The sequence below is a fragment of the Pararge aegeria genome, chromosome 25, assembly GCF_905163445.1.
Source record: "Pararge aegeria chromosome 25, ilParAegt1.1, whole genome shotgun sequence".
NCBI lineage: Eukaryota > Metazoa > Arthropoda > Insecta > Lepidoptera > Nymphalidae > Pararge > Pararge aegeria.
The window spans coordinates 951773-965237 of record NC_053204.1 but is presented as its reverse complement, the minus strand read 5'-3'; the positions used below and the strand labels follow the sequence as shown (position 1 = coordinate 965237).

At 38.5% G+C, this 13465-nt stretch overlaps 1 protein-coding gene across 1 annotated transcript in view; it reads left to right on the top strand.

The window, feature by feature from the left end:
• LOC120634831 overlaps nucleotides 1-13465 on the top strand; it is a 212750-nt gene that overhangs the window by 45988 nt on the left and 153297 nt on the right. The window contains exons 7-15 of the mRNA XM_039905658.1: nucleotides 2314-2829; nucleotides 4411-4492; nucleotides 4931-5046; nucleotides 5620-5679; nucleotides 6634-6734; nucleotides 9257-9380; nucleotides 10193-10256; nucleotides 10350-10522; nucleotides 10830-10978. Of these exons, the coding sequence (XP_039761592.1) occupies nucleotides 2314-2829; nucleotides 4411-4492; nucleotides 4931-5046; nucleotides 5620-5679; nucleotides 6634-6734; nucleotides 9257-9380; nucleotides 10193-10256; nucleotides 10350-10522; nucleotides 10830-10978 (1385 nt within the window). The remainder of the gene's footprint in view (nucleotides 1-2313; nucleotides 2830-4410; nucleotides 4493-4930; nucleotides 5047-5619; nucleotides 5680-6633; nucleotides 6735-9256; nucleotides 9381-10192; nucleotides 10257-10349; nucleotides 10523-10829; nucleotides 10979-13465) is intronic.

Below are 13465 nucleotides of genomic sequence, written 5' to 3'. Positions count from 1 at the left end.
AATATAATATCTCCCTACGATACGGTGCAATAATAATTTAATTTATTAATGTTAGTCATTATTATAACTAACCACTGTCGGGACGGATGGTCGTTAATTTTGCGTTTCTGTTTTTGTCTATTTGTCTGCTTCTATGCATGCTTGTCTATTGTCAAGATGTTCATGTGTTTACCCGACTTTGCTTCGTCATTTTGTTATATATGTAGCGTCCATTTTATTTTAGTGCTGCAATGGCGTGTTTATTTTTATGGAAATTGTAAAAAATATTAAAGTTATGTTAGAGAAAGAGTCAATAGAAATGTAAAAAATAAAGTATATACAAGGTTGTAAAAAAAATACAAGAAAGTTGTCGTCCTGTAGTTGTTTACACTAAAACTAACAACTTTTGTTCGGCGACTATTTCTTAACTCGATAGTTTGTGAAATATTCAATATTTTACATAGATACTCTTCTTGTTACTACTCTGTAATGTAATATGAACAACAGAGCGCGAACCACGACTCTATCGTGCGGTCACTGATCCGACTACTACTACATATTATTACACTACTACACTTTACAGAAATAAAATGATTTATAAACTTTTTTTGTACGAAATAAATTAATAGGGAATTTTGAAAAGTCTTAAAGCAAAAGTTGTTAGTTTTATTCATAGAAACTACAAGTTCGAGAGCCTTCAGGTATTTTTTACGTAACCCTGTACATAATATGAATGTATAGTACTGCTTCCACCATTCATCTTAATCAAAGATGGAGCAATATTGTCTTATTTCATTTATCTAGTGGTGGAACCAATGCTGCTTTTGAATGAATTGTCATATTTGAAAATGTGTAATAATTATTCTCTGAAATATCTGAAATTGTTGTAATGTGAGAGAAATCAATAATTCTGCTAATATAAGTATTTTTAAATGTATTTAAGATTCTAGACATGTATGTATGTATAGAAGCAGATAAACCTAACTATTATATTATATACATTGCTTTATGTAAAACATTTTCGCCTTCGCTGTGAAGGGATTGGTATTTCATAAGGGTGTTTAGTTTTAAATGTCAGAATATTTGAATGGAGATTAAGCGGAATTAATGTGATAAGTGTAAGATAATTTTAACTAGAGGAGAAGAATCTCCATACATATAAAATATTTGTATATATATACAACGTGGAACGGAATTACAGAATACTGTTGAAAGGGTGCATAAGTACATTTCATCACCCTGAATCCGGAATCACCCTGTAAAAATATTAAATTGAAAAAAGCATATTTAATTTTTCCATTCAAAGTAAACAAAACACTATATTTATGAATTCCCTTTTGAAGATAAAAAACCGACACGCGCATAGTACCTACGCGACGCGCACCTAATAAAGTGACAGGAGTCACTTGATTTTACTTTTGCATGTGGTGTTAGGACTGTATCCGATTTCTTTCAGTAAAAACTATTAGCGTTTCGGTTTCACAGAATAGTTTCAGAGATAGCAAATAAGTACACATTTTATAATACTTAATTTATTAGTAGTAGAGTTTACTTCTGCCGCAAAGCAGCATTGTTAAATTCTGTGTTCCGGTCTGAAGGGCGTGGTCGCCGATGTCATTACCGGCGCATGAGGCTTAATATTTCTATCTCAACACAACATCTGAAGTGTTTAATCTAGTTTCCCCCTCACCTTTTTACCATCGAACCGCGAGGTACCGTAAGGTTCCCAACGTGGTCGATACCGCGGACGCGTACGAAGCGCTTCGTTTCTGATTCGCACCGCAAGGATCTGGAATGCCCTTCCAGCTTCCATTTTCCGCAGTACCTTCAAATCAAGAGTGAATAGGCATCTTCTTGGGCTGCATCATCACTTACCATTAGAATAGAATAGAAAAACTTTATTGCAACACAACAAAAAAAAGGAAAATACAAGGAAAACAGTAATAGTACTTAGTGCTAGGGTGCAAAGGCGGCCTTATCACTAAAAGTGATCTTTTAAAGGCAACCTGAGCGTACGAAGCCGATAAAAGAGTGGAAAATGGATGGTGCATAAAGTAAGTTACAAAAAAAAAAACAAAAAAAGAAATGTAATATAAACTTACATGAACATACATACTACATTTACATATTAACTACACAAATACCAACATAAATTTATATATACTATGGTGGGATTGTAGTCGAGCGCTCGTCTATGAACATAATAAAAAACCTCGGGTCGACGGACACAGAGTGGCGCGTTTCGGGACGTGTTCCTCGCTTCCCTGAACATAGGCGATGGTTTCCCCCATACCATCGGGAGGGCCGTCAATGATGGCTATAAAACAATTCTAGCCGGGAGCAGCACAGCCCCCTTCGACGCCCAAACTGTCCCGAGCGAAGGACGGGCTCCCCAACACGGGCTTCCTGAGCGGGCTGCCGCGCTCGCTCAGCAACCTCACGGGCCAGAGCCTGCGCAACCTGCGCGCCGCGCGCCACAAGCCCGACGCGCCGCTGCGCCAGCACTCCGACGACGCCCCGCGGCGCCACAACCACACCGTGCCCTTGGTGCCCACCACCTGCCTGGACAACTCGCCGCCGCCGCTGCCGCCCAGGGCCTCGGACAGGCCGAAGCGGATGCCGCCGGGCCCGGCCGACCCGCTGGCGATGAAGCCCGGCGCCTCCTCGCCCGTCCACGGCGAGTACTACAAGAAGCCGTACCCCATGCACCGGTCCGTGCCCCCGTACCGGGAGGAGAAGTTCAGCAGGTCGTCGCACTCGCTGGACGCAGAGCCGGAGGGCCCGCAGCCCAACTCCATCGCGCTGCAAATGAACTACCCGCTGGTCAACGCGCCGCCGCCACCGCTGCAGGTCAGTTGCGGGTTCGGTGGTTGAGCCCCACTTTCACACTATAGACAGATGGACAGATTTACATTATATAGTATGTACAATTTAATATAACTATATCTTGTTTTGTATAGCACGCGACACGTAAAAAGAGCGCTGATGCTCTGATTGCGCAGGAGGCGATTTATCCAAATGATAGTAGGTCTAGCCCGCTTTGTACACATACGTGAATGATAACCAGGACTAAATAAGCCATGTTACTCTCCGTTCTTTAAACTATCGCTAAAAATCAAGTCGATTAATAATATAATAAAATAAATATACTACGACAATACCCAATTCGCAATCTATCCCTAAAGTAAGCGTAGCTTGTGTTATGGGTACTAAGATGACTGATGAATATTTTTGTAAATAATATACATAAGTACTTAGAATATACATATAAACACCCAGACACTGAAAAACATTTCATCAATTGTTTTATCACGGAGTGAATGAGGAATTTATATCGTATAAAAGTTAGAAACCATCATTGAACAACCAAACATCAGTCGAGATTACTTAGTCAAGGAGTAAGGGCAGGACAAACAAACTTGCAAACTTTCGCATTTATAATTTAGTTAGGGTGACACCTTCCATATCTATTACATACAATAATCGCATTCGTTTGCATGGAATATGTAAAAACTGGCTGCTGCGCAAGTCGATCATTGGTCTTTTTACGAGATGCAACCTATACAAACCATTTGTTTTATTTAGCGGCTCAATCAGCGAACTTAGTTTTGTAGTAAAATGCCGGTAAAAGTTTCTAGAAATATATTTTTCAATATTTCTCGAAAGTTTTGCTTTGCTTTTGGTGCTTTCTTTTAAAGATTTATTTCTCATCGATGTCATTACCGTCACTTTAGTTTTGATTATTCGTCGCTTTTTTTAGTTTTGATATCACCTCCGTAGTACACCCTAATGATAGTTTTACCTACGACATAAATAACAATATATTTAGATTATGTTTCAAGTTGTTCTTCATATTTATTTAACTGTCCTAAGACATATATTTTGTATTATATGATATGTGTTTGGACAAGATTTGTTGTCTTTGTTTTTATTTATATCAAGTTAACCTAACCGTTTTTATTGTGACTAATAATAATGTTTGTATGGCCATAATATTCATTTCTATGTTCTCAAAATGACAATACTTTGAAAAAATTGTATTCTGTTATATAGGTGCACAGGGCTTTTAACCTTCTCTCTTCTTTACGCAGGGTATAGAAGGAATAAGGCATAAAATGAAAAATAAAGTTATACAAAAATTTTAGGATACGCAGTGCATGTATGTAATTCACGACACTGTTATTGTCACATAACAGGTGATTTTTTTGCCCACCATTGGACTGACTCAGGTAACTGACCCTCCTCAAGGGAGGGTCTCAGCTCAAAGTCCCATTAGCAGCGCCGCGCCTCGCTCTAGGACTACTCTGAGGACGTCGATGATGACGAGCATCCCACGAATTGAATCAAAATAAAAACTTTATTAGTAAACTGGAAACTGATTTGGGTTAATAAGAATGAATGGAGTCACTATATGCAATTGTGTTTGTACAGATGGACAACCGCACTGGAGTCCCCGTGCTTCATGTGCGAAGTCAGTCGTCCCCTGAACATTTGGACCACGAGCTGCCGAGGAGTGAGTATAAATTAAGTTATGCTTGATGCTGGCACAGCTTCTACGCTGTACAAACGAACAAACTTACCTACCCTCCGCCATTTATAAATAAATGAATAGATGGAATTAATACAAACTAGAACTCTATAAGTCAGAATGTAGGAAACCGTGAGGTTCCTGAAATGTAAGTTACCGAATTTATACTGGTGGCGCCATCTGTGAAAATGTATCAAAACTAATGAAACTTACGGACTTGGGTATTGTTCAAGGCTTGATTTACCTTAAAAAAAACTTTCATAGCATCTATCGGATATTTCGCACTAAAGTAGTGTTTGTCTCATTAATTACTTATTCGTATTTATGTCAGCTGATGAATAATACGGTTTTAATACGTGGCCGCTATTTTGGTTTGGTTCGGTTGGCCGTTATTTGCGAGTCATTCCTCCGTGTACGTTGCAGATCAGAGCGGCCTGGCGCACGCGCCGGACAAGGAGGCGTGGTCGCGCGGCACCCCGCCCCCCGGCACCCCGCCGCCGCCCTACCCGCACCCCGCGCACCCCGCCATGCGGACACAGGTAATCCCTACTAGCATTATAACCTTATAAACGTGTCGTAACGCCGGAATACTTCTGCAGTTTTGCGAAAAGTATCTTCACAACTATTCCGACGGCATGCGACGTTTATTCATCAAGCCTTCATTTTTGGAGGGTTTTGTATGATTTCCCTTATATCACGCAGCAACGGGACAACGATTTTCTGACCTGTCTTAGCGCAGAGATAGTTCAGAGGGATTTCTTGCAAAAAACAAATCCACCCAGTAAAAGTTGCAACCAAAGTATGTTGAGCGAAATAAACATATAAACAACAGTCATTGTCAGACAACTATAAGTATAGCGATCCCTAGTTTTATCGGCTCTTACCTACGCCTACGAGTGATTAATTTCATTCACCTAGACCGCTATTATCACATCTCCTATCAATAACATTTTTTTTTTAAATATATTAATGAATACACTTTTATTGTGAATCAAAGAAAAAAGTAGTTACAGAGATATAAACACAATAAGACACATATTATTATGTTAAACTACGATTTTGATCAAAAAATGTAATATTTGCTTGTTGTAATGCGTATGAAATAATTACAGCCATGTGCGGATCCGCAGAGGGCGATCATATCAATGGAAGAAGATGACTCACCTGCATCGGTAAGCAAGTTATATATTGGTTTCAAACAGTATGAAAATACATTTATGTAAGGCTTAGAATATACTAAATCTAGATAGATATTATTTTTTTCAATAAAGTTGATTTCAGTTTTCATATAAAAATAAAACACAATCATGTCTAAGTAAGGAAATATATACCTAAGTAAGTAACGCGTAATCTAAGAAGATTCCAACACATGAATTTACCTTTCACCAATCGGATTTTCACTAGGCAACTCATATAACCTAACTTGTCTATGATTCTTGCCACACGTTGTGGTATTTTGTGTTTGTATTATCATATTTTTTATTTTTCGTATGGATGTAAAGTTATTAAAAAAAAACGAATTTTGTAAGTTATACTTCTTTTGGCGCATTAGGGAAAAATTATGATCGTAAATTTTTACGATGCGCGCGCACACCGTCACAAAATACCGACATCCTGAAGTTAGGGTAGCTATAAGGTTTGACAGTGTACACTTTCAACTGTCAAAGGGGCTCATTTTAATGTTGAGTGAAACTTTGTTGTCCGTTATGAGATAACTAGATAATGCGTTATAATAAAGCTTTCAATGTATTAAATAACTTTTTTCTAATGACCTTTGTAGAGATACAAACGTAGAATAGAGCGAAAGACAAAATTTTTTGAAAAGATTTTTATGTTGTTATGCCAAAGAAGTATAACTTTTTACAAGTATAACTTTTAAACGCGTGTACATAAGGACGCACACGTTTATTATTTTTTCTATTGTCAGTTTACGAGTTACCTAAACATTATAGGGATCGTAACGATGGTGCCTAACGTCGTTTGTTATCATCTAAGAGTTGGTGAAACAACGATTTTTTTTTCTCCTCTATACCCAAAACATTAATCATCCGATTGAAGCGTTTCCTAGATTTAGTGTAAATGGGCATTGTTCCCATACAAGCTAATGCGCATGTTCATTTCTGCAGGACAACTCCACGTACTCGGGGCTGTTTTCCAACCTGCGTTCAGTGCGCGAGTCCAAGGCTCGCACGGCGGTGCTCATCAACTGGCTGCTGGGGGAGCGGAGGTATACTTCACAGGGCCTCGTAGAGTAGGACAGCTACATTTAAGTAACGCGTCATGGTCACATTTCGTTACGTGAGAGAGAAGAAAGATATTACGTGGGAGCACTTCATACGTCTGATAAATGGGAACCTCTCACTAGGTTGTGCAATACGTGACGAGTGGTATCCTGGCGCTTTTGTTATTTATGCTCAATTAGTGGATGCGTCGAGGTTGACCCTAATTTTACCTAATGGGGTTCCACGGGCAAAGCTATACCATAAAAATACATCTTACTCACATCTTGGGGTGGCTGGAAGAGATCTCTTATAGAGATAAGTTTTTCTAACATTTTTTTAACCTAAACTTATACATCAGTTTGTGGGCTACATAGTACATTTCACGATATAAATATATTTTAAGTTTATTTAAATTACCTTATTTAAATTAACTTATTTAAATTAACTTATTTAAATTGTGTGTGCGAACATTATTAATATACCTCGTACCTAAAAGTTTATATCTACGAAGTCTGTCGATCCAATGACTATCTTAGGAGCTCATAGTATGAAAAACACTTTTTCATTGTAATTTTAAAATTGCACTACACATTTACTGCACTACACTACACTACACTACACTACACTACACTACACTACACTACACTACACTATCTCTTATTGTCGAGGAGCTGGATGGCCTCGATAATAATAAATGCCTCGTCAGAGCCTCGTTGGTAAGTCAGCAGGGTGCACCACGGGCAGGTGAGGTTGACGGTTGGGGAGGCAGACTGGTACTAGTCTCCCCCTTACACCCCAAGTAATATTATCTCCTAATCCAAATTCTTTTTCACAGTTTCGGCCTATTTCAATTCTATCTATACTTTCAAAAGTCATTGAGAATGCTGTATTTATACAACTATCTTCTTTCCTTTTCACTAATAATCTTTTAAGTCCCTTTCAATCAGGTTTCCGTCCTTCCCATAGTACAATTACAGCACTACTTAAAGTCACTGACGACATTCGGTTTGCTATGGACAACAAACAGCTTACTGTTATTAAGTTGTTGGATTTTAGTAATGCGTTTAACTCAGTGGACTTTGATATACTCCTTGGTATTCTTCGCTCTCTTAACATATCGCCTTCTGTGATTAACTGGTTTAACTCTTATCTTCATGGACGCCAGCAGAGAATTCGCACGGAAGAGGCATACTCTGACTGGGCTGACCTCTCCGCTGGTGTTCCTCAAGGTGGCGTGCTTTCTCCTCTTCTTTTCACAGTCTTCATTAACGAAATTACAAAAATTCTTACTTCTCACTACCATCTTTACGCTGATGATTTGCAGCTTTATAGGCATGCAACTTTAACGGATCTGGACGCAGCAATTTTTGCTATTAACGAGGATCTGAATGCAATTAAAGACTGGGCCGAATCGTTCGGCCTACTAGTTAACCCAAATAAGTCACAGGCTATGATCATTGGTAGTAGACAGCTAAGGAGTCGTGTGACTTTTAATGATTTGCCTCCGATTTCTTATAACGGTATACCAATTGTGTATACGTGCACTTCTAAAAATCTAGGACTTATAATTGACAGTAATTTAACTTTGTCAGCTCATATAAACCAGGTAAGTAGACGTATGCACTATGTCGTTCACTCATTGAGGAGGCTGCAGAATTTTCTTCCGCTTCATACCAAAATTATGTTGGCCCAATCTTTATTGCTTCCAATACTTGATTACGCCGACGTCTGCTATTTGGATGCCACTGAAGAGCTACTTGACAAACTTGAAAGACTTCAGAATTTGTGCATTCGCTTTATCTTCGGATTGCGCAAATTCGATCACGTTTCTGATTTTCGTCGTCAATTAAAGTGGCTGCCAATTCGTTTTCGCCGGAATGTGCATATTTTAACTGTCCTTTACAACATCCTATATAATTCTTCTTCTCCTGGATATTTGTGTGAGCGTATAAAGCTATGTCTTCCGCCTACGAGACCCTTGCGGTCTTGCGTGTCAAAAAATCCCCTTGATGTCCCTTCATATAATACTATTTTCTTCCAGAAATCTTTCTCCGTCCACGCTACACACCTTTGGAACTTACTACCAGAACCTATTAGACACTGCCGATCGGTGCACTCTTTTAAACACAATGTAAAGGAGCATTATCTATCGTTGTCATAGTATATTTATTACTGTTTACTTATTATAGATATATATTTATATTTATATTATATAAATATTTATTATATTATTTTTATGTATTTTGTATATATAGTATATTCAAATGTTATTGTATTAGTATGTAGAATTTTGTTATTATTTAGATATATTAAATATACTTAGTAGTTATGAAGTAACATTAATAACATACATAAATACTTATAGTATTATGATAACATCCAGACACTGAAAAACATCAATGTTCATTACACAAACATTTTGGCTTTGGACTCGGAAAGCCTGGTCGCTGGCCACTGCGCCAGACGGCAGTCGGATATCAGTAGTCGATGAGCTATAAGAATAAGAACAATGTGCGTGTGCGTGCAGGTGCGCGTGCGCGAGCCTGCTGCTGGTGCTGACGGACGCGTACCGCGGCGCGGCGGGCGTGGGCGCGCACACGCTGCGGCGCTGGGCCTACGAGATCCAGTCCACCTTCCTGATGCCCAACGCGGTGAGTGGCATTCGATCGCGTGCTAATTAACTACGATTCATATGGTATCGCAACAGCGCCATCTAGTGACAGTACGGTTTCCCAGTATTGCAACTAGATGGCGCTCCTTCGATACCATATAAATCGTAGTTAACTCTCACGGGGATGGATAAACGAACATCCAAATTTTTCTTACATGTCGTATTATGTAAACAATATTTCAGATACTTACTTTTAATACTTTTAGTGTATAGATCAAAAATGATAAAAGCCTACATTCATAAGGAATGTTTCTTTTTATTGATCTCAAACATCTATAGTTGAAGAGTAGGGAAAATCCTACTAATTTTCTGGCTGTAAAAGTTTGACAGGATGTATGGATGTCTGTTATTCTTTCACGCAAAATCCACTAAACAGATTTGACTGCGAGTGGAGGAGAACTTAATGTTAATAAGCTATAAATATAGCCATAGTAAAGTTCCTCGAAATGAGATTTATACAAGTGGAGCCCCGCAGTGATCCCCGCCATGTACAAGTCTGTACACGTAATTGGAATACAAAAAACACAACACAACATCTGCGCAGCGCGGCTTGTTTCAAATATTCAGTAAATGGTAAAAGGTCTGCTTTTAATTACTAGCCACTTTTGATAATTGTTTCAAAAAATGTGCCTTTGTCTGTAACACTTTATCTGGGATTTTATAACATGATTTCGAGAAAATTAAAATATATGCAACGAGAGTTTTGAAAATATAACTCCTTAATTAAATTTATTGCTATTAGATGAAAAAAAAAAGTATTTTACGATATTTATAGTGGTAACGTTGTTTCAGGTATTACAACTGAATGGTGTGGATGAGAATATGGCGAATGAAATCGAACATGTTTTAGTCAACGGTTAGTGTAATTTCACGTTTATTTATACGGCCCTATGTGTTTAGATCACATTAAAAAAATAACGATGTTCTATTCTTCTCTATGCTCGACCAGAATTTGACAAGGAAGAGCTGCTCCGGAACGTGTTCCGCAAGGCGCGGCGTCAGGCCAAAGACGAGCTGGCGCGCCAGCTCAGCGAGTTCCAGGTCAAGCGGCAGGTCGGGCTCGGCACTCTGTACGGGCCCGAGGACGCGGTGCTCGAGCGCTGCGACGTAGACAAGGCGCAGGTGACGCAGCGCACTGACATCCCCTTTTTATCCCCTTTGCATCCCCTTTTCATACCCTTTTCATACCCTTTTTTGCTTACAATTAAAAATACAATCTAAGCTAGTGGCGACTATTTCTGACCTATGTTTGCATACAATACGATATCTACTTTAATAGAATCCTTATTTGTTTTAATTGTATAAGACCACTTTACACCGCTCAGCAGTATCTAATAAAATCTATGCCCTCGCTATTGAATTGTTGGTGCAAAGAACAGAACAACCAGTCGACTCGATGCCGGCATGGCTCACGCGCTCGGCTCCGCAGGAGCTGGCGGTGGTGGAGCGGCTCATGTGCCAGCGGCTGGGCGCGGTGGCGGGCGCGGGCGCGGCGGGCTGCGGCGGCGCCGAGTCGGCGGAGGCGCACGGCGCGCTCGTGGCCGCGCTGGTGGCCGCCGCGCTGTGTCTGCACTGCCGGTGAGTGCGGCCGACCACTGCCCGGTGTCATCCCGACCTAATCGGTCCAGCTGGTTTTTTTGTTTTTTAAAAATTTAAACACTTCCCATGTCATCATGCATGCGACACATACTGTGTCCGAGTGATGCCCTGTGTACCTTCAGACATTGCGACGTGTGCACGCCGCGTCGGTACACGAATCAGTTAAAATTTTATGAGTATTTCGATAAACACTGGCAATCATACACTTTTATTTTTAAGTAAGTATTTACATTCATAAAATACGTGATATAATTAAATATTAACTACACGCAATCGCACTCAAAAAGAGATGCATATATTGAGAATTTAACAACCATAGATTAGTTAAGGTAGAAAAGCCATTTTAGGCACAAATAGTTAACGGACTGTTTCGTATTAAAGTGAGTGGCAATAAAACGTCGTTGCTTTGAAGTAATTGTGATGATAATGTAATGAAAACCAATAACAAATCTGCAAAGAAAGTAAAAAAGTTGCTAAGGGCTTTTAATATTTTGGCTTACCGTCGTACACGCTCGTCCGCAATTACTTAATAAAACTTATATAAATCACTATTTTGCAAAAAAAAAAAAACACTTAAATGGGCCTAGAGTCCTCGAATGAATCAGTGCGCAACACTTAAAAAATATATACAATACAACAGAAAACCTTCGCTTTTACTAGGCGGTTTAAAGGTACGACCTTTGTTAGCAAAATCCACGAGGCGACCAACTTTTAATTCTAAAGTATATTTAATAAGTACTTATTTTAATAATTGAGTTTTAATTTCAATATTGTTAACATTTATTTAATACAACAGTGACGATGACCTGTGACGTATTAATAGGTATTGATTTCAACCACTAGTTTCGTTGGTGCATCTGTTTTAAGTTGCTTTATCTTTGTCCTAATTGGAGTGTTTCACCTGCTTAACAATAGATGGCGTTAGAAAATATTGTACCATATTTTTAGTATGGAAGAGCGTGTCTATATAATTGAAGTCGTCGGTTATTTACATGTATTTGCAAATATAAATAAACCGTTAATAGTAACGTAAAATATAAATAACTAATCAATAATACAATACAATAACAAATTGTTTGTTTAACCACGCGTGAATCATAACTAAAACAACCGTCAGTACGTTACAGTATTAAAATGTAATAGTGGGTACATATAAAACTATTTATCGGGGTCAGAAGTAGCGAGCGTTAAAACAAACTTTTGTTTGACCTTTGACGAGTATAAACCGATATATTTAATATAATCTTTGTTCAGAATTTAAAGGAAGTAATTCGATTATTCCTTCCATGTATTACCTAAGTGTTCTAAAGTGCAAATCTTATGTGACTTTTGCTGACGTTCATACAGGCATGATAATTTAGTGAGATTTAGCGTCTTTAGTAAGCTCGAATAGTGTTTTTTGCGTGTGTTTGACTGTTTAGTGATATACATAAATTAATACTTTAATTACGCTTTTCTGCAGTTAATTGTAGATATCTCGCTTAGTAACACCTTTTTTCATAAAGATTAATTATTCAAAGAGCCAAATCCGTTGACAGAGCTATGATAGGTTGTCTTGATATTTTATTGTAGGCATCAAATCTACTCGGGCGCGAGGGATCGGGTCACGAAATAGGAATACATAACCGTCTTCCGCGACTGCATAATAGGTTAAATGGACAGGTTATATCAAGTGCAAGGAGCCACAGTTCTGTGAAGTATAATGGAAGTCCCTAAAAGGCAGTCCAACAGTGCCAATATTACTTTTAATTGTATGACGAGAATTCGCTTCTGTTGACATACTATACTTTCGCCAAATGTGCTTGAACCGAAGGTGCTCGTGACTTCATTCGCGTTTTGACAGTTTTCTTTTTAAATTTCCGTGGCAATAATGCATCATATAACCGTCTCCAGAGTGAAATTTTTTCTCTATGTATTCAGTCTCAATTTTACGTTTTCTTCGCGAAGATAGTTTTAGTAATAAATCCGTAATTAGGTGATACCAGCATTTTTTGAAAAATCAATCGCCGCGCCGGTTACCTTTGCTTGTTGCTTTTCCGAAATAAAAAGTACTAACGTCAATCTCCAGGGTTCAAATCGTACATGTGCCGAATTTTATTAGGAAGCAGGGTTTGAGTCACAGTTAACAGTATTATGACCTTGTGGGACAATGGGAAAATGGGACTCCATCTGATGAGGATCTGCGGAGTAAATTAAGGAACTCTTGAAAAAACAGCACAAAATCCATCACAATCCTTGCAATGGCTCAATAGTAGTATTTACGACACAGAAGTTATTACAATAATAATAATAATACAAAATAATTCGTCGAAAATGAAACTGGGTAAAAATGAGCTGTTGAATAATTCTGAAAGATATGAATTTGATTCAACAGCTTGTTTTGTTTAATTCGCATTTGTTAACTAAACAGTACTGTATAGCAAAAAAAAACTTCAGCACCATGTTATAAAATTTGCAGTTTATTTA